The sequence below is a fragment of the Anolis carolinensis genome, unplaced genomic scaffold (assembly GCF_035594765.1).
Source record: "Anolis carolinensis isolate JA03-04 unplaced genomic scaffold, rAnoCar3.1.pri scaffold_13, whole genome shotgun sequence".
Classification (NCBI taxonomy): Eukaryota; Metazoa; Chordata; class Lepidosauria; order Squamata; family Dactyloidae; genus Anolis; species Anolis carolinensis.
Window position 1 is genome coordinate 19,522,360 of NW_026943824.1, and position 24,805 is coordinate 19,547,164.

The 24,805-nt window shown below is 43.9% G+C and overlaps 1 protein-coding gene across 2 annotated transcripts in view; it reads left to right on the top strand.

Annotated features, from left to right (window-relative positions):
- The window catches only part of shisa9 (shisa family member 9), a 156,704-nt gene extending 143,246 nt beyond the window's left edge, over window positions 1-13,458 (top strand). Inside the window, exons 3-4 of one of the 2 annotated variants that reach the window (XM_008123190.3) lie at window positions 6,253-6,408; window positions 11,973-13,458. In XM_008123190.3, the coding sequence (XP_008121397.3) occupies window positions 6,253-6,408; window positions 11,973-12,331 (515 nt within the window). In that variant the 3' untranslated portion in view covers window positions 12,332-13,458. The remainder of the gene's footprint in view (window positions 1-6,252; window positions 6,409-11,972) is intronic. The other variant, XM_062964649.1, reaches the window with a different exon arrangement.
- Window positions 13,459-24,805: the final 11,347 nt, after the last annotated feature.

Genomic DNA, 24,805 nt, shown 5'->3' on the forward strand with positions numbered 1-24,805 from the left:
GCTATTATTATTATTATTATTATTATTTTATTTATTAGACTTGTATACCGCTACTCCCAGTTTGGCACGAACTTAACCCTGTTGTTGCTATTATTATTATTATTATTATTATTATTATTATTATTATTATTATTATTATTATTATGGTATTTATTTATATCCCTCTTTTCTATCATGAATGGGACTCTCCAATATTAGTACCAAAAGGGTTACGAAACAGTTTTTAGATTCAGTTTGGTTATTTGGGGTGCTGATTCAGAAAACTGCATTGGACAGACCACATCAGCTCTAGTTTCTGATACAGAACATATGCCACCCAATAGTCACCATCTGCTCACCTACAGAAAACCATATTTAATCATCTAGAGCTGATGTGGTCTATCCAATGCCATTTTGTGAATCAGCACCCCAAATAATCCCAGGAAAATGAAGATACCAAGAAAAAAAATTTTTTTTGGTTGGGCTGTGTTATTATTAGGCTTGTGCATTTGCATGGAATTACTTACCGTTTCTGTTTGTTCCATTCGTATGACCCCGTTTCTTTGTCTATCTACCGCTTATGGAAATGGGTTTTTTCCATCCAAGGTCTGAAAAAACCAAAGAATTTTCAGGCTTTGGGTGGCAAAGTGGCAGGCCCTGGCTGCTGGGTCTACCGTCGAGTGCTTGACCATAAGCCCAGCAGGCAGGGCCTATGAGCATTGAGTGTTAGGTGCTTGACTTTAGACCATGCAAGCCAGGCCTATGGGCATCGAGCGTTCGGTGCTAGACTGTAGGCCATGTGAGCCAGGCCTATGAGCCATTGACCACTCAATAGCACATAGACCTGGTTTGCAGGGCCTACAATCAAGCATTTGGCGCTCAACTGTAAGCCCTGTGAGCCAGGCCTACAAGCATCGAGCATTTGGTGCATGACTTTAGACCATGCAAGTCAGACCTACTAGCATCGAGCATTCAGTGCTTGACTTTAACCATGTAAGCCAGCCTACGAGCATTGAGCATTCAGTGCTTGACTGTAGGCCATGCGAGCCAGGCCTGGTTTGTAGGGCCTACAATCAAGTGTTTGGCGCTCAACTGTAGGCCCTGTGAGCCAGGCCTATGAGCATCAAGCGATCGGTGCTTGACTGTAGGCCATGCGAGCCAGGCCTATGAGCCATCGAGCACTTAATGGCACATAGGCCTGGTTTGTAGGACTTACAATCAAGCGTTTGGCGCTCAACTGTAAGCCCTGTGAGCCGGGCCTACGAGCATTGAGCGTTCATTGCTTGACTTTAGACCATGCGAGCCAGGCCTACGAGCCATCAAGCACTCAATGGCACATAGGCCTAGTTTGCAGGGCCTACAATCAAGCGTTCGGCGCTCAACTGTAGGCCCTGTGAGCCAGGCCTACAAGCATTGAGCGTTCGGTGCTTGACTGTAGGCCATGCCAGCCGGGCCTACGAGCCATCGAGCACTCAATGGTACATAGGCCTGGTTTGTAGGGTCTGCAATCAAGCATTCGGCGCTCAACTGTAGGCCCTGCGAGCCAGGCCTACGATCATCAAGCACCTGGCGCTTGGCTGAAGGTCGTGCAAGCCAGGGCCTACAGCCAAGCACCAAAAATGAGCTGACCTAACGGCTACCGTTCCCCTCTGCCTTTTGTTTCACTATTTCTTTTGTTCCCGCACAATCCGAATGTGCTTTTCAGCCACGAAAGAAACAGATGAAACAGGATTCGGGCCCTACTCTAGTTATTATCCATAGTAGTAACGGAGAGATCGTGGACCATATTTTAGTTCTTACGGACCACTGACATTCCACAGACCTCAGGTTGGGAACCACTGGTCTAAACGAAAGCTCGAGCATCTTCTAATTGAAATTCTACATTTCTGATTTCTATTTATGATGATTCAGAAATACTTGATGAAACTGAATCTATTTCATATGTTGATGCCATACATCGCATTGATGGATTCCTGATAAGAGCCTAATCTTGGAAGGCACAGGAATGACAGGTGATAGATTACGTTTTTCATCTTTTCCTCTGTCAACCCCGGCTCGCATTAACATACTTTACCATCATATTAAGGACAGTTTAGCATGAAGAATCCATTACAATTTGGAACTAAAACTCTTTGATATTAATTATGGAAATTTTGTGTTACGATCATAAATCCCTTACGCCTTCTCCTATTAAGAGGATCATTTCCATAAAGGGTTTTAACTGTTTGCAGTTCTGATTGCCGAGAGGAAGGACTTTCAAGGTCCAGAGTCGGAAAAACAGCCGTGATCAAAACTAAGAGTGAATCCACTCTTTAGGATGGAAATCCCACCATCCCATCTAGACACATAAAAAAAGTGAAAAATGTGTATTCCATACTTCGCACTTTAACAACACAACCGTTCAATGCTAAGGCTTCTCCGTCTGCGCAGGGTTCCATACTTCGCACTTTAACAACACAACCGTTCAATGCTAAGGTTTCCCGTCTGCACAGGGTTCCATACTTCACACTTTAACAACACAACCGTTCAATGCTAAGGCTTCCCCGTCTGCGCAGGGTTCCATACTTCACACTTTAACAACACAACAGTTCAATGCTAAGGCTTCCCCATCTGCGCAGGGTTCCATATTTGGGACTTTAACAACACAACCGTTCAATGCTAAGACTTCTCAGTCTGCGTAGGGTTCCATACTTCACACTTTAACAACACAACCGTTCAATGCTAAGGCTTCCCTGTCCATACTTGAGGAGTTACGAAGGCGGAGGCATTACTTTCCATTCAACCCTCCTATAATTTCATATATCTATATAGGCGACTTCACATTCTAGGAAACTATTTGCAAAGTAAGCAATAAATAATTTCTCCTTTCTTCCTCTTCTTCCTTTCAAAAATAGCTCAATGGGACAGAAATAGAGGGTCGGAGCCTTTTTATATACTTTCCCAGATGTGAGCTGTCAAAGAAAACGGCCACAGACTTGGCTTGCTCATACACACACACATTCCTATTTCTCTTGCGGAAACTATGTTTGCTTTTCCAGAGGAGCAACAGATGACTCTCTTTTTCCCCGAGAAAAGAGTTCCGAATTGTGAGCTCTTGGCAATTTCTAATCTTCTGTCAAAAGAATTGAAACCAAGTCTTCACAGACCAGAGAGTGAATCGGGCCCTTTGTAAACAGGCAGGAGAAGAGCCTCGCCATCGCAAACTAGTTCAACTCATCTGACAAAAAAAATTAAAATGTCATTCTAAAATTTGTAAACTTTATGGCATCGTAACCACGTGTGAATCAAATATCCCTTATCCTCACTTTGCCTCCAACTCTGTGCGGACGATGCGTGGATTTCGCTGCCGCGAAAAACTAATTGCGTGATAGTTGTTCAGCTGAAAAAGACGACAACGGGAGCGGGTCCCATAACCATATTCATTGGGTTTTAGAAATGTGTAAACTAGGTTCACGGACCCAAGGGACTCTCAACAACAACAACAAAAATAAAAATATAAAATATAAAAATTAATTATTATTATTATTATGACGCAGCAAACAAGATAGATATGCTGGATTTCATATCACAAAATCACAAGTCGAACACTTCGCAAGTGTCTAGGACTGTGTGATGTATTTATTATTATTGTTATTATTATTATTATTATTATTATTATTATTATTATTATTATTATATTGTATGACACAGCAAACAAGATATATATGCTGGGTTTCGTATCACAAAATCACAAGTCGAACACTTCCCAAGTGTCTAGGAATCTGTGTGATGTATTATTATTATTATTATTATTATTATTATTATTATTGACACAGCAAACAAGATAGACATGCTGGATTTCGTATCACAAAATCACAATTCGAACACTTCCCAAGTGTCTAGGACTGTGTGATGTATTATTATTATTATTATTATTATTATTTTATTATGACACAGCAAACAAGATAGACATGCTGGATTTCGTATCATAAAATCACAAGTCGAACACTTCCCAAGTGTCTAGGACTGTGTGATGATGATGATGATGATGATTATTATTATTATTTTATTATGACACAGCAAACAAGATAGATATGCTGGATTTTGTATCACAAAATCACAAGTCGAACACTTCCCAAGTGTCTAGGACTGTGTGATGTATATTATTATTATTATTATTATTATTATTTTATTATGACACAGCAAACAAGATAGATATGCTGGATTTCGTACCACAAAATCACAGGTCGAACACTTCCCAAGTGTCTAGGACTGTGTGATGTATATTATTATTATTATTATTATTATTATTATTATTATTATTACACAGCAAACAAGATCAATATGCTGGATTTCGTATCACAAAACCCCAAGTCGAACACTTCCCAAGCGTCTAGGACTGTGTGATCTATTATTATTATTATTATTATTATTATTATTATTATTATTATTGACACGACATTATATGACACAGCAAACAAGATAGATATGCTGGATTTCGTATCACAAAACCCCAAGTCGAACACTTCCCAAGCGTCTAGGACTGTGTGATCTATTATTATTATTATTATTATTATTATTATTATTATTATTATTATTATTATTATTTCCAGCACATATTTTTCCTTGCTTGCTCCTTCAGCCTCTTTGGAAATAGTGTTAGTGACCCCTGTTGATGCAAAAAAATATATATCCTACTGTCAGTCTATTGGGAGAGGGAACATTGCAAAAAAAAACCCAATCGCGCTCCATTAAAAGTCTGCTTTTATGTACCGAAAAGTACATCGTTCATTAGTGTCCCCTTTCCTCGCAAAGCAGTCTTCCTAAAAATGCCCTTCTCACGTCCCAAAATAGAAGTAGGTCATCATTGTGGCAAAACATCTCTTGTCTAGATGCCGCTCGTATTGATCACGTAAAAGGCTTTAGGGGGGGAAAAAGGGTTCCCAAAAATAGCATGGAGTTGAAACACCAGAATACCTTGACTGCCTTTGAGACTGAGCGCAGAGAGATCCAAAGCCGAGTTCCGGTTGAAACAGCAGGAAAAAATTCATCCCCGAATCGATCGATTACATAGAAGTTTTGCAAAACTGCAAAGCGGGGATGAGAGTCTTTTTTTTAGGAAGGAAAGGTCATCCCTGTGAACAGCCTTGAGTTGACCCACAAGTGAGGCCAGACCTGGGCAACGGCAGGCGGGGAGAAAAGTCCTAATCTGGACTGAGCGGCATACACTCCAATCTTCTATCTATATAAAAGGGTAATGAAATTTCGGCCTAGGACAAAACAACAAAACTACACATCCCGGAAACACTAAACTTGGCAGCGCAACCCCTAAACTTGGTCTCCTAGCAACCCACTCAGCCCAGGGGACAGGCAGAGTTAGGCCTCATTTAGGCCTCTTCCACACTGCCTATAAAATACAGATTATCAGATTTGAACTGGATTATATGGCAGTGTAGACTCAAGGCCCTTCAACACAGCTATATCACCCATTTATAATCTTATATTATCTGCTTTGAACTGAATTATCTTGACTCCACACTGCCATATAATCCACTTCAGTGTGCAGTCGGACACAACTGGACTTAATGTCAGGAGAAAACCTTTACCCTTGACCTTAACTACCACCAATTCCTCAATACTTTATTTCTCATACCACCAGACTTCGCCACAGCAACGCGTGGCCAGGCACATCTAGTCTTTTATATATAAAAAAGTAATGTTCGTTTTACTATGGAGTAAACAACAAAACTACTGAACCAAATCATACCAAATTTGGCCACAAAAGACATAGTCATCCAAAATATGTCTTTCAATAAAAAAAAAAACCTTGAAAAAATAGTGTCAGTCACTGTGACACTTGATGGAGTACTTCCTCATTCTTACACACGCACACTGCTGGATGTTTTTATGGTGTCGTAAATTAGTTAAATTAGCCTCCCCGCATAAAGCAGTACCTAAATTTCCTAATTGATAGATGCAACTATCTTTCGAATTGCTTAGGTCAACAATGAGCTAAGCTATTTAATGGTCGGGCACTCAATCCGATCCGCGCTGGTTCGAACTCATGATTGATTGCAGTGGGCTACGGCCCAGACCAAATAAACTCTGCTATCTCATTAGGTTGTGATCCTAATAGGTCACCATCTAATCCCTGATGGGTTGTGACCCTAACAGGTCTAATTCCGTCAATTTGAAATCTATTCGAGTAGATTTCCCCAGATTGTGGTGTGAAATAATATAGCCTTTGATTTGTTTTAACAGGATGGTTTTCTCTCTCTTCTTTCTTCCCTGCAGATGCCACGCAAATGAACAACGTGGTGCCGGTGTCGCCCCTTCTCCCTCAGCTGACGCATCCCCACTCGTACCCAAACATGGGTCAGATTACGAATCCATACGAACAGCAGCCGCCGGGGAAGGAGCTCAACAAGTACGCATCCTTGAAAGCAGTAGGTAAGCAAAAGAACGAGCCAATCTTATCAGAAAGCTTAGTATCACAGTGTTTGTTTCACAGTGAAGATGGTTAACTTGTTTGCTGAGCAAGAAAGAAATCCAAAATCCAAGGAATTACGAGGATATCGGTTCATTAATCAGTTGAGTAATTATGACATGAAAAGCACATCATCTACTACCGTATTTCATTGCCACCACATAATTATCACATCGCCATTTTTGAGTGCCAAAATTGTTATTTTTGTTCTCCTCACATAATAGTTGCACCCGCCATTTTGGGCTGATTTCCCTTTTCTTCTTTCTCTGAAGGCAAAACAGTTTAAAAACTACAATCATTGCCACCACATAATTGTCACTGTGGAGATGTGGGGCAGAGGAAACCCTCTTTCTAAATCCCACCAAGTCTCCTAACTTGCTTAATTTAACACCACTGGAGATCTGAGTTTCCCTGATATCTCTAACCTGGAACCAGTGTCTTCCCTGTGACTAAAAATCACAGACTAAACTTGTTTTTTAAAACATTCCCTCCTTTTCCTTCAAACGGTGGTTGGCTCCGCCCTCGTTACTATGGTAACCTGTCTCAGAATGCTGAGCTGGTTACCATCCCCCACGCACTGGTAACTAATACTTACCCTTTTAAACATAGCCAAACATGACTTTTAAAACGAAATTAAACAAACATGACATCTATAAATCAAAATAAAAACACACTTCTTTACAGTCACACACCCATCTTTGAGTGCCAAAGTTGGTATATTTGTTCTCCTCACATAATAGTCGCGCCCCCCATTTTGGGCTGGTTTTCCTTTCCTTCTTTCTCTGAAGGCAAAACAGTTTAAAAACTACAATCATTGCCACCACATAATTGTCACACACGCATTTTTGAGTGCCAAAATTGGTATTTTTGTTCTCCTCACATAATAGTCGCACCCCCATTTTGGGCTGGTTTTCCTTTCCTTCTTTCTCTGAAGGCAAAACAGTTAAAAAATTACAATAATTGCCACCACATAATTGTCACTGTGGAGAATGGGGCAGAGAAAACCCTCTTTCTAAATCCCACCACTGCCACCAATTTGTGGAGATGTCAGGCAGAGGGGAATTTATTTCTTCTTTCTTCCTGTTATTATTCACTTAGATGGTAGCGTTACTTAGTTTTGAATATAGGTGACAGAGACTTGGATATTGAAGAATAAAAACAAGTTTATTTCAGGCACAGAGCTTAGTGGTTACAGTAACTTCTTTAAAGGCACTTAGATAATGGTTGCAAAGTTATTAATAATTATCGAACCAGTTGGATCTAACTGGGATTGCTTTCCCTTCCTACTCAGACTCTACACATAAACTCAAACAAGTCTCCTAACTTGCTTAATTTAACACCACTAGAGATCTGAGTTTCCCTGGTATCCCTAACCTGGAACCAGTGTCTTCCCTGTGACTAAAAATCACAGACTAAACTGTTTTTTAAAACTTTCCCTCCTTTTCCTTCAAACGGCGGTTGGCTCCGCCCTCGTTACTATGGTAACCTGCCTCAGAATGCTGAGCTGGTTACCATCCCCCACGCACTGGTAACGAATACTTACCCTTTTAAACATAGCCAAACATGACTTTTAAAACGAAATTAAACAAACATGACATCTATAAATCAAAATAAAAACACACTTCTTTACAGTCACACATCCATCTTTGAGTGCCAAAATTGGTATTTTTCTTCTCCTCACATAATAGTCGCGCCCCCCATTTTGGGCTGGTTTTCCTTTGGGACAATACTGAAATTTAAGTATTGAACTCAGTCATTGATATACTTATCTGTCATTGTGGAAAACATATCAGCATGAATATAATATTTAATGTGATGTTGTAAACAGTCTTAATTTGTCCAATTTTCATGCGTCTGGAATGATTATATTTAGTTTGTTATCATTGTTCTATTCTGTATATTAGCTAGTAATAGGACAACTTTATATTTACGGGAGCTTCATACCAACATGGGCTTTGAACCGACGATCTCTCAGTCAGCAGTGATTTTTTGCTGCAGGCTACTAACCAGCTGAGGCACAGGTCAGCAACCCAGCCTTCAAGTCAGCAGCCCTGCCGGCACAAAGGCTTAACCCACTGCGCCTCCGGGGACTCCTGACAACAAGTTGAACATGACTCAACTGTGTGATGCGGCAACTAAAAAAGCCAATGTTATTCTAGGCGGCATGGATAGGAATATAGTATTGAGTTCTTTGGTCGTTCTTATTAGAGAGCGGGTTGTGGGAATTTAGGCTTTACAGTTCATGCAGAAAAGTGCTGAAAGTGGTTTCTGCTGCATAAATTATTCTGTCTTGTTTTCCGATCCATCGAACGTGTTTTGCACTCCCATGCTCGCTCCGACCCCGGTTACGTGAACCCAGGGGTTGTGTACCTGGGACTCCCTTTGCCGCTCTGACGGACTCTGCACATCATTTTGACATTTGGATTGCATAAGCATGTCTGCTCTGATTTACCCTCCGCCATTAGAATTAATGCCGCATTGAAATGCACGGCCAGGTGGTTGCTTTTACACACAAAACAACCCCAAACAAACCATTAACCCCTAGCAAAATGTGAGAAAGTTTACTATTTTCTAGCTTAAAGGTCTGTAAAGAACGCAGGCAGAGGGGAATCTTTTTAATCCCACCTCTGACACTGATTAATGGAGGAGGAGGATGTTTCTATTAATTAATTATTATATATTTTATATCCGCTGCCACCAGTTATTAAACATGTTTTTATTTAAAAGCTGCCACAATATTATAGAGGTTTTATAATGCTGCCACCAAATTTATTTTAAACTGACTCAAATAAACTCTTGAGCCTCCCTGATTCCCTCAACTGAGAATCAGACTTCCCTGGACCTTATCAGGGCACAGACTACCTAAAATAAGTCACCAAACTTATTTTAGAATTGACTCAAATCCCACATTTGAGCCACCCTGATCCTCCAACTGGTAATCAGACTTCCCTGTGGTTCACTGACCACAGACACTGACTGACTGACTGACTGAGTTTTTTCTCCAAATTCTGTTCTCTTCAGCTAACCCAGTTGGCTCCGCCCCTTCTCCATGGCAACCAACTCAGCTGAGTAACTGAAATATTAACCCTTTTTAAAACACAGTTAAACATGGCATCTGTAAATTAAAATTCATACTTCTTTACATGGTCCCTACAATAAAACATAAAAAGTTACATTAAACAAAGAATTTATACCTCTTGGCTTATCTAGAATTGACCGATGGCTGAGGATCTTCCCCACCTTCCACGCCTACTTTTGCACAAGTGATACCTGGGACCTCACTTGTTTAGTCTGAGCTTTCTTCTCTCTCTGGATCTTCGTGAAGAAAGGCACCGGCTCACCGGAATGTGCAACACAGGCCCTGTGTTGCACATACAAGTGCTTATATTGTCTATATAAAGGCTATGATATATGCAGAAGCAAAGCTATGTTAGGCAAAGGTTTACTATTTTCTGGCTTATGGTCCCTGCAATAAAACATAAAAAGTTACAATAAACAAAGAATTTATACCTCTTGGCTTATCTAGAATTGACCAATGGCCGAGGATCTTCCCCACCTTCTATGCCTACTTTGGCACAAGTGATACCTGTGACCTCACTGAGCTCTCTATGTCTACAAAAGGGATTGCAAGCCCAGGAAAGAGGGAAAAGGGGGCATTTTGGCTTGACAGGCTGAATGTTAAAAACCACAGACCAGTTCTTTCTCGCCGTCTTACTTTTCTTTTGGCCTGTTCCTGGGGTTATTTGGGGTGCTGGCTCAGAAATTGGCACCGGAGAGACCGCATCAGCTCTAGTTTCTTAGATACGGTTATCATGGTTTTCAATGGACGAGCAGATGGCGACTGGTAGACGGCATATGTTCTGTATCTCAAATGCTAGAGCGGAGAGGAGGAAGCTGGTGCCAGTTTTGGAATCAGCAAGCCAGATATACCCGGAAACAGGGCTAACGCTGAGGCACCCAAAGGTGTGTGTTGGCCAATGGAAATACGAGGCAAATTAGTGATGTGCATTTGTATGAAACAGCTATCCGTTTTGTTTTGTTTCATTCGTTCTGCTCCGTTTTTGTTGCTGCTTCTGAAAACGGGATCCTATCCGAACACCTGCTTTTCTAGGCAGCAACGCAGAGACTTTTCCCTCCTGGCAAGCACCCGGCTGCCTAGAAATACAGCGGTTTTTCTAGGCAGCAACGCACAGGGGGCCTCTCCAAGTGCCTGGTGCATGCTGGGAGGGAAATGTCTGCATCGGTCGCGTCTCATCCCTCCCGGTAAGCACTCGGATTGGAAAGGCCTGCTGCCCATTGCTGTCTAGAAAAACACCTGCTTTTCTAGGCAGCAACACTCCAAGCCCAGTGCTTGGCAGGGAGGGAGGAGACTTTTCCCTCCTGGCAAGCACCTGGCTGCCTAGAAATACAGCTGTTTTTCTAGGCAGCAACGTGCAGGGGGGCTCTTCAAGTGCCTGGTGCTTGCCGGGAGGGAAATGTCTGCACCGGAACTTTCCATGCGATGTTTTGTTGTGCCAGCTGTCAGCTCTAGTTTGTAGTGCGGTTTTCTTGCACTGATTCTTTGTCTGCTGCTATTATTATTATTATTATTATTATTATTATTATTTTATTGTATGACACAGCAAACAAGATAGATATGCTGGATTTCGTATCACAAAATCACAAGTCAAACACTTCCCAAGTGTCTAGGACTGTGTGATGTATTTTCGGATGATGCGTGCAGATCCCAGTAGGGTGGCCTTTTGCAGTTGACAGATCGTAATTTTGTCAATGTCTATTGTTTCCAAATGCCGGCTGAGATCTTTTGGCACGGCACCCAAAAGATTTGTTGTGCCAGCTGTCAGCTCTAGTTTGTAGTGCGGTTTTCTTGTACTGATTATTTGTCTGTTGTTGTTGTTGTTGTTATTATTATTATTATTATTATTATTATTATTATTATTATTATTATTATATGCTTCAACCTGTATTTCCACCCGTGCCACGGACCCTGTGTTCGGATCACTACTCTCCCCCTTTTCCCCATCAGCGTAATTCGCAGCGTAGCAGCAGTTGTATGTTGTCAATGGAGCGCAGCACGAAGAGAAGTCAGAGACGATGGTAGAAAATATATAGAAAGCTTTACTGTACAAGACAAACAGACTTGCAGACGAACACAGGACTTGGCTTTCATTCTAGGCAGACACAACTCAGAACAGAGCAAGATCTCAACTGACGCAATCAGTAATGTACAAACACACTTGAGTCTGGACACTCCCCAGGTTCCAGCCACACATCAAGGTCAGCACAGCTTCTCAGTAATTAACTACCAATACACAAATCCCACATTAATATTCCCCACAGCAGGTGTCTCTTGGGTACTGTTTTTAGAGTTGGGAGCCGCTTTCTTATTGCATTTGCCGCAGCATGAGCCAGGATATTATTATTATTATTATTATTATTATTATTATTATTGTATGCTTCAACCCGTATTTCCACCCGTGCCACGGACCCTGTGTTTGGCTCACTACTCTCCCCCTTTTCCCCACAGCAGACAAGGGCAGCGAGGACTTCTACTCGAAGCGACGGCACCTTGCGGAGCTGACTTCCAAGGGGACGCTGCCGCTGCACCCGGTGTGCGTGGAGGAGGACCGCCCGTACGTCCTGGAAGGCGGCACCATGAAACACAACGGGCAGCGGCCCAAGGCGGCCAAGCCCCACATGCACCCGCTGGCCTACAAAACCTGGGACCCTAGCGACCAGTCCCTGCGACAGCACGCCTATGCAACCAAGGGGAGGAACCTGGCGGGGGACCCGTCGGCGGGCGACCCGCTGACCACGCGCAGCCAGCACTACCTGCCGACGCAGCCCTACTTCATCACCAACAGCAAGACGGAGGTGACGGTGTGAGGACCCCCGACCCTTCTTCTCTGAGGGAGGGGAGACCGAACACAGCCGGAAGAGACTATCTATACAAGAAAACAATTCATTCAGAATAATCCAGAAGGGCGAGGGACACAAATCCCGGTCAGCGCTACAACACAGCAATACACCGAAGGTTGTCCGAACTCTGAATCCCACTCGGGGACCGAGACCTTGCAGTCGTCCTCGCTCTCGCATTTCCTTCCTGCCTTTTCCCAAATTAAGATCCATGATGAGAAGTAGCACAATGTAGACTCACCGCCCATCCACTTAAGAACGTTGTACGGAGACGGGGACGCAGAGACTTAAGTCCATACGCACCGGGGGGGTTGGGGGGGTTGGGGTTGGCACTTTTGGGGATGTTGGTTCAGCGGAGCTGGAATGAGCAAGCGTTTTGTATCACGTTTCTGTACCAACGTGGCTCACCAAGCAAGCAAAAAAAACCAAACAAAACAACATTCTACACAACACACACTCACCAGTCGAACCTGAAAAACCTGCAGAGACTGTTACAAAACTACGAGACATTCTAGTTTGGAGAAAGCTTTGGAAAGGTTGGGTTTTCTTTCGGTTTTAGAGCATTTTTTGTTGCCGAAGAAGTTGAAAACGGACGCCACCGAAAGCCACAGGTTCGGAACTCGCCGCGGAACCGAGTTGTTCCGTTTCACCGCCGTCGCGCCACTGTTTCTTTGTTTTGTTTCCTATCCTTATTGCTCAATTTCCTTTGGACCGAAAACAAATAAGTGTGGGTGGTGCCTTTACCGTATTACTAATGTTCAATGCTAGTCTTGTTTTTAAGTAAAATCTTGTATCGGTTCCAGATTCTTTCCTGTTCGAGGCACTCGCTAGGGTCCCGTTAGGTTCTTTTTTCCCACCCGTTTGGATGACACACAACACGATTTTCACGTTTTGCCGGTATGTTGTATTTTGCAGACCCTCGGCGTGGCTGCCCGTCGTTCTTGATTCTCCTGTGAAACCGCTGTACCCAAGAGCCCTTTCCTCGTTTGCATTCGTGCAAGTGTAAACCGTTTCCAATTTGTTTCTCTCTCTTTTTCTCTCTGTTATCGTTGATCCTATTTTGCAGGTCCACGTGATTAAAAAAAAAAAACAACGACCCTGGCTTTTGGAAAATTAAGATTCCGGCGAAAGTGGTCGAATTGCATGCCAGACTGAAAAAGAATAAGGTTTGTTGGCACGAAAGTGCTGTTGCCTTGGCCAATCAGACTCTTTCTGGAGGAATTGCAGAAGCCGACACAAACTTTTTTGTAATCAGAAATGAGAGTGAGCACAGTTTAAACCAGTGATTCCCAAAGTGGGCGCTACCGCCCCCTGGTGGATGCTGCAATGATCCAGGGGGGCAGTGATGGCACCTATTAGGACATGGGGGCGGGGCCAGAGGAGGGGCGGGGCCTCTTCCCAAGAGCCTGAGATAGGGCTGAGCCTCTATATCTCTCCTGAGACAGGGCTGAGCCTCTATATCTCTCCCGAGACAGGGCTGAGCCTCTATACCTCTCCCGAGACAGGGCTGAGCCTCTATACCTCTCCCGAGACAGGGCTGAGCCTCTATATCTCTCCCGAGACAGGGCTGAGCCTCTATATCTCTCCTGAGACAGGGCTGAGCCTCTATCTCTCCTGAGAGGCCTTTTAGGACTAAAGGGCGGAGCTAAGGTAGGGGGTGGGGCCTCTTCCCAAGAGCGCGAGACAGTGCTGAGCCTCTATATCTCTCCTGAGACAGGGCTGAGCCTCTATATCTCTCCTCCCGAGACAGGGCTGAGCCTCTCTATCTCTCCTCCCAAGACAGGGCTGAGCCTCTATATCTCTCCTGAGACAGGGCTGAGCCTCTATATCTCTCCTCCCAAGACAGGGCTGAGCCTCTCTATCTCTCCTCCCAAGACAGGGCTGAGCCTCTCTATCTCTCCTCCCAAGACAGGGCTGAGCCTCTCTATCTCTCCTCCCAAGACAGGGCTGAGCCTCTCTATCTCTCCTCCCAAGACAGGGCTGAGCCTCTATATCTCTCCTCCCGAGACAGGGCTGAGCCTCTATATCTCTCCTCCCAAGACAGGGCTGAGCCTCTCTATCTCTCCTCCCAAGACAGGGCTGAGCCTCTCTATCTCTCCTCCCAAGACAGGGCTGAGCCTCTCTATCTCTCCTCCCAAGACAGGGCTGAGCCTCTCTATCTCTCCTCCCAAGACAGGGCTGAGCCTCTCTATCTCTCCTCCCAAGACAGGGCTGAGCCTCTCTATCTCTCCTCCCAAGACAGGGCTGAGCCTCTCTATCTCTCCCGAGACAGGGCTGAGCCTCTATATCTCTCCTCCCAAGACAGGGCTGAGCCTCTCTATCTCTCCCGAGACAGGGCTGAGCCTCTATATCTCTCCTCCCAAGACAGGGCTGAGCCTCTATATCTCTCCTCCCAAGACAGGGCTGAGCCTCTCTATCTCTCCTCCCAAGACAGGGCTGAGCCTCTCTATCTCTCCCGAGACAGGGCTGAGCCTCTCTATCTCTCCTCCCAAGACAGGGCTGAGCCTCTATATCTCTCCTGAGACAGGGCTGAGCCTCTATATCTCTCCTGAGACAGGGCTGAGCCTCTATATCTCTCCTCCCGAGACAGGGCTGAGCCTCTATATCTCTCCTCCCGAGACAGGGCTGAGCCTCTCTATCTCTCCTCCCAAGACAGGGCTGAGCCTCTCTATCTCTCCTCCCAAGACAGGGCTGAGCCTCTCTATCTCTCCTCCCAAGACAGGGCTGAGCCTCTCTATCTCTCCTCCCAAGACAGGGCTGAGCCTCTCTATCTCTCCTCCCAAGACAGGGCTGAGCCTCTCTATCTCTCCTCCCAAGACAGGGCTGAGCCTCTCTATCTCTCCTCCCAAGACAGGGCTGAGCCTCTCTATCTCTCCTCCCAAGACAGGGCTGAGCCTCTCTATCTCTCCTCCCAAGACAGGGCTGAGCCTCTCTATCTCTCCTCCCAAGACAGGGCTGAGCCTCTCTATCTCTCCTCCCAAGACAGGGCTGAGCCTCTATACCTCTCCTCCCAAGACAGGGCTGAGCCTCTATACCTCTCCCGAGACAGGGCTGAGCCTCTATACCTCTCCCGAGACAGGGCTGAGCCTCTATACCTCTCCCGAGACAGGGCTGAGCCTCTATACCTCTCCCGAGACAGGGCTGAGCCTCTATACCTCTCCCGAGACAGGGCTGAGCCTCTATACCTCTCCTGAGACAGGGCTGAGCCTCTATATCTCTCCTGAGACAGGGCTAAGCCTCTATATCTCTCCTGAGATAGGGCTGAGCCTCCAAACAACACTGGTGGAATCGCTCCAGGAGTTGAGTGTGATGTCTGTAGACCGTCCATGTTTCCCAGGCGTAGAGCAGGGTTGGGAGGGGAATAAAGTTAATAAACAAGCACCGTGCTCTCCGTACGGATGTCCCTGCAAATACTCTGACAGATACTCAATAGGCCCAAATGTGAACACTGGTGGAGTTTGGGGAAAACAGGCCTTGACGTTTGGGAGTTGTAGTTGCCGGGATTCACCTACAATCAAAGCGCATTCTGAACTCCACCAACTGAACCAAACTTGGCACGCAGAACTCCCGTGTGCCGTCTTCGCAAAGGCATGTTGGAAGCTATTGCTTGGATGGAGCTATTCTGAGTCCCTTCTGTACCATCTCCGCTTGCCCTCGGATTTGAACTGCCGGGGAGTGGATTTTTTTTCCCTTGCCAGCGGGAGTGCATTGAGAGAGATCTCTGTCATGTCGCAAAGTTTTTTGGGCTCGGATTGATCGGAAGGAGCAGATAAGCTTTGCAGAAGATCTTTCCGGTAGAGACAGAAATTGTTAGAAAATGCTTTTTTTGTCCTAGGGAACAACACAACTCCCTGCCTTTTGGGATTCTCCACGGGAATCTCCACGGGCGAGATCATTATGATTGCCGGAACATTGTACCGTTGATTGAGAACATAAAGCAAAACTAAAGGGAGTTATCCAGACCGGATGGGAGAGGAGGAGGCATCATGCTTCGGATTGCGGTTTCCACAGAATGTTCTTTTCCCCTCAGGGCCGGCCCTATGTATATATACTGGATTATTATATATTATATTATTCAATATATAATTATATATGCAATATAATAATAATAATAATAATAATAATAATAATAATAATAATAATAATAATAATAATAATTGTATGACACAGCAAACAGCTGTCAGCTCTAGTTTGTAGTGCGGTTTTCTTGTACTTATTCTTTGTCTGCTATTATTATTATTATTATTATTATTATTATTATTATTATTATTATTATTATTATTGTATGACACAGCAAACAAAATAGATATGCTGGATTTCATATCACAAAATCACAAGTCGAACACTTCCCAAGTGTCTAGGACTGTGTGATGTATTTTCGGATGATGCGCACAGATCCCAGCAGGGTGGCCTTTTGCAGTTGGCAGACTGTGATTTTGTCAATGTCTATTGTTTCCAAATGCCGACTGAGATCTTTTGGCACGGCACCCAGTGTGCCCATCACCACCGGGACCACCTGCACTGGTTTCTGCCAGAGTCTTTGAAGTTCAATCTTGAGGTCCTGATAGCGGCTGAGTTTTTCTTGTTGTTTTTCGTCAATGCAACGGTCACCTGGGATGGCGACATCAATGATCCAAACCCTTTTCTTTTCCACAACTGTGATGTCTGGTGTGTTGTGTTCCAGAACTTTGTCAGTCTGGATTCGGAAGTCCCACAGTATCTTTGCGTGCTCATTTTCCAAGACTTTTGCAGGTTTGTGATCCCACCAGTTCTTTGCTGATGGGAGGTGGTACTTGAGGCATAAGTTCCAATGAATCATTTGGGCCCCAGAGTTGTGCCTCTGTTTGTAGTCTGTCTGTGCAATTTTCTTACAGCAGCTGAGGATATGATCCATGGTCTCGTCGATTTCCTTGCACAGTCTGCATTTTGGGTCATCAGCTGATTTTTCGATCTTGGCCTGAATTGCATTTGTTCTGATGTCTTGCTCCTGGGCTGCAAGGATCAGGCCTTCTGTCTCCTTCTTCAGGGTCCCATTTGTGAGCCAGAGCCAGGTCTTCTATTATTATTATTATTATTATTATTATTATTATTATTATTAATGGCCTTTGTCCTGATGGCTTGCTCCTGGGCTGCAAGGATCAGGCCTTCTGTCTCCTTCTTCAGGGTCCCATTTGTGAGCCAGAGCCAGGTCTTCTATTATTATTATTATTATTATTATTAATGGCCTTTGTCCTGATGGCTTGCTCCTGGGCTGCAAGGATCAGGCCTTCTGTCTCCTTCTTCAGGGTCCCATTTGTGAGCCAGAGCCAGGTCTTCTATTATTATTATTATTATTATTATTAATGGCCTTTGTCCTGATGGCTTCCTCCTGGGCTGCAAGGATCAGGCCTTCTGTCTCCTTCTTCAGGGTCCCATTCGTGAGCCAGAGCCAGGTCTTCTCCTTATCAGCTTTTCCTTCAATTTTGTCAAGGAACTTTCCATGCAATGTTTTGTTGTGCCAGCTGTCAGCTCTAGTTTGTAGTGCTGTTTTCTTGTACTGGTTTTTTGTCTGCTGTGCTTTGAGGAGTTTCTGATTTTTGACTTCAATCAAAGCAGGTTCTTCACTTTGCTTTACACATTCTGCCAGGGCTTGAAAATGTTATTATTATTATTATTATTACATTAGGAATTGTATTGAGGGGTCGCGGCATTAGGAAGGTTGAGAAACACTGCTCTATTCTATACTGAACCAGTTTGCTATTCAAATGATGTGCTCAAATCCAAATCAAATGCATTCCCTCAGGATTTGTTTTGGAGGAACCCAATCATTGCCGTCGGGATCCTTGCATCGGATGCCAATAATAATAATAATAATAATAATAATAATAATAATAATAATAATAATAATAATAATACATTTTAGTATTTGTTCCTGGCATTGAGGTTAAGGATGACGAGCCCTATAGTTCCCTGAATCCTTTTTGCTCGTTTCGAAGGACGGGACAACCTTTTCTCCGGTCCAGGATTGCCAAATGAGAAATAATTTCAAGATTTCTCTTGCTTTTCCTTATTTCTCAGGTTTGCATTTTGCAAGGCTATGTATTTGACCGAAGCCTTGCGGATCATAGTCTCCATGGCAACCCTCGAGTGGCCGCTTGTGGCTGCAGATGCCTCTTCTTCCTCTCTCAGATTTTTCTAAACCATCCGTCATGTTCTTCGGTTCTTTCATTGCTCCTCTCCAACCGGATGCAACTCCCGTTGCACAGTTGTCCAGATGTGGACGGATTCCCACTCCCATCATCCTCTGCCAGTCCCAGCCCCAATGAAAACAACAACAACCTTACCAGGACTTTACGTCTTCATCATCTTCATCACTATGATACGTCATCTTGTTGATGGGAACCTTCCCACCAGAGTGGAAATCATGTATCGGACTGATGGCAAGTTGTTTAACCTCCACAGATTGAAAGCCAAAACCAAGGTCACAACCACATCTGGGATAGAACTCCAATATGTGGATGATAACATAGTCTGTGCGCATTCAGAAGAAGACCTACAACGCAGAACGAAGAGACACAGAGACGTTGGTAAAACTATTTACAAATCAACACAAACAGACTTGCAGACAACAGACGAACACAGGACTGTTCTGTTCTCCAACAGAACTTGACTCAAACTCTAGGCAGACAGAACTCAACTGAACTGAACTGACGCAATAGTTATGCACAAACACTTGTGTCTGGATACTCCCTAGTTCCAGCCACGCATCAAGGTCATCATAGCTTCTTGGCAATTCACTCTTTCCATACTATGGTACATTCTGGATGATGCAATCAGTTGCAACACAAGCATGGCACAAATTGCATTTAAACACTATCAATACACAAATCGATAACACAATATGTCAATACTAGAATTCTTCGAGTGTTCGGGATCCCCTCCTTGGAATATGGAGGCAAAGGTAAGCACTGGATGATTCTGAAACCATTTTGAAATCATTCAGTTCCAAAAGAAATTGTAAGTCACAGAAATAATCATGTGTACTAATCTGTTTAAAATCTCTTCCATGTTACAAGGTAAGGTTGGCAGAAGCTGGGGCTAACGGCGGGAGCTCACCCCACTCCCCTGATTTGAACCGCCAGCATGTTCAACAGCTCTTCGGTTTAACCTGTTGCTCTCAGGGCAGGGAATATACCAGAGAAGTCCTTTAATTAGGCTTGTTTGCTCTCACTGTAGCGTGTTTCCACTTCCAAAAGCGTCAAGAGATGCCCCAAATTCGGCACAGATCTCTTGGAAGAAACGCTTTTTACATCAACATTCTGACACGATAATAAGCCAAATCAAAACAAACCGAGCTCGTCCGCCTTTGATCTCAAGAACCCAAAGTGAAAGGTGGATTCTCTCTTCCGAAGACGAAGACAACCACCGCTAATGAAGCCTCTAACTAGGATGCAGCGATATCAAAACTTTCCGGAATTTTAATTAGCCTCGGTGTTCTATATCCTCCCGTTATAAGTCAGAATAAAAGCACGACATTGGGACAAAAGGTTTTAACCAGCACGAAATGTCAAGTGTACGGTGCAGGTGTGAAGCCTGATGGCTATATTTTGTAAGTAAAGGGGGAAGAATGTGCTTATTCTAGTCTCTTCCCCATACTTCGCCCTTTAACAACACAACCGTTCAATGCTAAGGCTTCCCTGTCTGCGCAGGGTTCCATACTTCACACTGTAACAACACAACCGTTCAATGCTAAGGCTTCCTGCCAAATGGAACTGTAGAGGAGAGTCTACTGAACAAGCCAGGACCTGCCACAGACCAGGACTGACATCTAGGCATGTCCGATTGATGGAAAAAGTGTTTCAATTCTTGTTTCTAAAGTAGGGGGCGCTGGTGCTTTGATATAGAAAGTATTTCCAATTTTTTCACCCAAAAATTTCGGATATTTCCGAAAATTCGTAATGATGCGCAATCGCCCCCCCCCCAAAAAAAGGAACCTGAGGGGGGGGCTCTCCCGCCCTCACTTCTTGAGCTATCCTCATCAAATTTGCAAATAAGCTCCCATTCAAGGTAGGTTGCAGAAACAAAATATTTTTAAAAATATTTTTAAAAATATATTTTTTAAAAAATTGGGGGGAGGAAAAATTAACGAAACATTAAGAGACAATTAGAGCATGGGCCAACAATGGTTCGAATTACATTGCTGGTTGCGCTGTGAGACAATGTCTCGGAATGCGTATCAAAAAGCGAGAACAATCCGAAATAATTCCGATATACGATTCAAAACGATTTTTTGGACATGTCTACTGTCATCTCTTGAGGAGTTACGAAGGTGGAGGCATTACTTTTCATTCAACCCTCGTATCATATGCATGCATCATAGAGGCATCCTTCAAACATCACAATTTGCGTCACCGATTCTTCTTTTACATTGTTTCCGATAGCATATTTTTAACTCCTGGACTGGAGGGCCTTGGTTTTCTTTTCCGAGCCTGTGATTCTTCTCTCCTTCAAGAATTGCGACCGTTCGTCTATGTGTCTGTTGGGAAGTGTAGGAATGTGGCTTTTTGGGCTTCTCGTCCACCTCCCGGAGGTGAAACATCAAGGAGACCTTTCCTCCCTGTTGCATTCTTGCACGGAAAGAAACGAACATGCGGACAGAAGCGAAAGGAACTCCCAGGCATGTCAAAGCGAATGCATCTCCAACGAACACGAAAATAAGAAACTCACAAGTTCTGTCCACGAACAGGAAGGAAACACAATTCTACCTTTGGAGTGGAACACTTGCAATCTAAGAGCACTCTGAACTCCACCAACGATGGAACTGGAACTCACTTTGCACACAGAACCCGCATGACTTAAATATCTATATATACTGGAGCAATTGATTGGAGTTGTAGTTCACCTCCATCCAGAGCGCACTATGAACCTAAACATCTGGACCACACTTGGCACACATACCTGATATGCCGGAATTCAATTAGTGGAGGAATTTCGGTTAGGGTTAGGGAACTCACCTTCCTTTCTGGGAGTTGTAGTTTATTTATTTATTTGCAGTATTTATATTCCGCCCTTCTTTCTCACTCAAGGCGGATCACATTGCACACATATAAGGCTAACATTCAATGTCCATATAAACATAGAACAGAGACAGAGACAGACGCAGAGGCAATTTAAACCTTCTCCAGCTTCCTGAGGGTATGCTTGATTCCGGCCACAGGGGGAGCAGCTGCTTCATCATCCACTGCGGCAGCACTTCCTCATTCCAACGGTGATTTTTATGGTGTCGTAAATTAGCCTCCCCACATATAAGTGGTACCTAAATTTCCTACTTGATAGATGCAACTATCTTTGTTTGCTTAGATCAGCAACGAGCAGGGGCTATATTTTATTTTCAATGGTCAGGTGCTCATCCCGACACGGGCTGGCCTCGAACTCATGGTGATTTATTGCAGCTGGCTGCTAACTAGCCTGCGCCACAGCCCGGCCCCACAACCAAGGAAACTGTGACCTCCACCGATGATGGACCTGGACCACACTTGGCACACAGAACCACTCAACCTACTGGCGGGGTTTGAGGGGACTGGCTCACCATAGTGGGAGTTGTAGTTTACCCTACAGCCAGAGCACACTGAACCCCACCAATGAAGCATCCAGAGGAAACTTGCCCAACGTAACAAACTTTTAAGTACTAACCGAGTATCTCAGGGTTAACCTAGCATGGTGGGAGTTGGAGTTCACCCACAACCTTATGCATATGGTACAATTGAAATGGCAGACAAAGGTTTGAGGTAATGAGACAAAGAGAGTTCCGGTGGCTGTAGAAAAGAAGACATATATTCTCAGTGGCCAGAGAGAATAAACAGTAAGAAAAGGACCTTCCCCTGTAATCAAGAAAGTGAAGTACAGAACAAAGAAACACAGGTCCTTATATACTATTTTTGCCTTCCTCTATCTACGTCATATAGGCATTATCCCATCACCAATTAGTGTCAAAAAAAGTCTTACTTTACACTTTACTAAAAGCTACTTTTGCATTTTCCTAAAATATAGGCTACTTTCAAGACCTCTGACCCTCCATTAGGCCTTATCTACGGAATTCTTATCTAGGCTTTCTGGGGTCCCATTAATTAAGGAATTCCCCCCTATCTTAGCTTGTCAGAGAGTCATTAGTACTCCTACATGGCGCCAGGTCTTATCTTGACATCCCAAAAGCCTTAATTTGTCTTTTGTCCATTAGCTTATCTATTCTTGTTGACACTTGACATATGTCTCTGGCACTTAGGGTGAACTTTGGTCTCTGCATATGGGGAGACAGTTATTTGCTGAGCAGAGTGTATTTTGGGGCTATATGCAAACAATCTGCTTGTGATTACATTTTTCCTATTCCCATTTCTAATATGATTACCTTCAATATATAGTTTCCAATACAAGTATTATATTTTCCCAATACACCTTCATCACAATTAAAACATTGACTGGGCCAAGCATTAATCCAGCTCGGGATGCCATCTGGCACCCTATGGTTTTAGCCTCAGGCCACGATGTGCGGTGCATCATACACATCTGGCGTACTTGATGATCATGATGCACAGTAGTAATGTAATTGCACATCCGCTCTGCCCGGCAAATATATTTGTTCTTCAATCCCAATTCATTGGGCAAGAAAACAAAAGCGAAAGGAGCCGCATTCGGGGTGCATCTGCCCTGCATTATCCAGGTGAGTTGCAAATAAAAAAACATTCACTATCTTTCCCTCTGTGTATTTGCTAATTGTTTTGAAGACTTATAGAGACTTTTGAAGACTTAAGAATCTTAATGTAAATGTCTGATATGCAGGATGTAGTCTCATTCACTGGACCACATTTGGCACAAATACCCAAAACGCCCACATTTGAATACTGGTGGGGTTGTCATTTGGGAGTTGTAGTTGCTGGGAGTTATAGTTCACCTACAATCAAAGAGCATTCTGAACTCCACTAACAATGGAATTGAACCAAACTTGTCACACAGAATTCCCATGAACAACAGAAAACACTGGAATGGTTTGATGGGCACTGACCTTGAGTTTGGGAGTTGTAGTTCACTTATATACTGAGAGCATTGTGGATTCAAACAATGATGGATCTGGACCAAACTTGGCACGAATATTCAATATGCCCAAATGTGAACACTGGTGGAGTTTGGGGAAAATAGACCTTCACATTTGGGAGTTGTAGTTGCTGGGATTTATAGTTCACCTACAATCAGAGCATTCTGAACTCCACCAACAATGGAATTGAACCACACAGAACTCCCACAATCAACAGGAAATACTGGAGGGACATTATTTCACATATACGCTCCATTCGCCTCACCTGCAACAGAATCTCTGAGGATGCCATTAACCACAGATGCAGGTGAAACGTCAGGAGAGAATGCTACACACAGACGGAAAAACTCACAGCAACCCAATAATGAAGAACAAGCAAATTTAGAAGTGGATGCGTTCAATCCATCTGTTGGTAAGAAACTGGGCAAAAAACGGGGGTTCGGGAACAGGTTTGTTTCGGGGTGTTGTTAAACCGCCATGTGTGACGAAACCCGCTTTCCAAAGTCTTCCTTCAAGACTTTAGCTATAATTAGGCAAAGGCATCCATATGGTGACTTTTACGATTCCAGATGGGCTTCTGTCATCTTGAACATGATCTTTGGTTCTCCGTGAAGGAGAAATGAGTAATCTTGGAAATATTAACCCGACTCTGACTATATTTATCATTCAAAACGACAGCAAACATGGCACACGACGGTTTCTTTCTTGGCAAAAGATGGCGAGAGCTGGCAGAGGACACACTTTGCCAGCGTGTACAGTAGACACAAGTGGAAAAAGTTGGATTTGGGCCACCACCATGGTAGTAGTGCACCGGCGTAAGGACACTCACGGATCCAGGGTGCTAGTAATGCTCTGACGTAACAACACTCGCGGATCAACAGTGCTCATAATGCACCGATGTAACGACACTCACGGATCCACGGTGCTAATAATGCACCGACATAACAATACTCGTGGATCCACATTCTAGTAATGCACTGATGTAAAAACACTCGCGGATCCACAGTGCTAGTAATGCACCGACGTAACGACACTTGCGGATTTACGATGCTCGTAATTCACCGACGTAACAATACTCGCGGATCCACATTCTAGTAATGCACCGACGTAACAACACTTGCGGATCCACGTTCTAGTAATGCACTGACGTAATGATACTCGCGGATCCACATTCTAGTAATGCACTGATGTAACAATACTCGCGGATCCACGTTCTAGTAATGCACTGATGTAACAATACTCGCGGATCCACATTCTAGTAATGCACTGATGTAACAACACTTGCGGACCCACGTTCTAGTAATGCACCGATGTAACAACACTCGCGGATCCACGTTCTAGTAATGCACTGACGTAATGATACTCGCGGATCCACA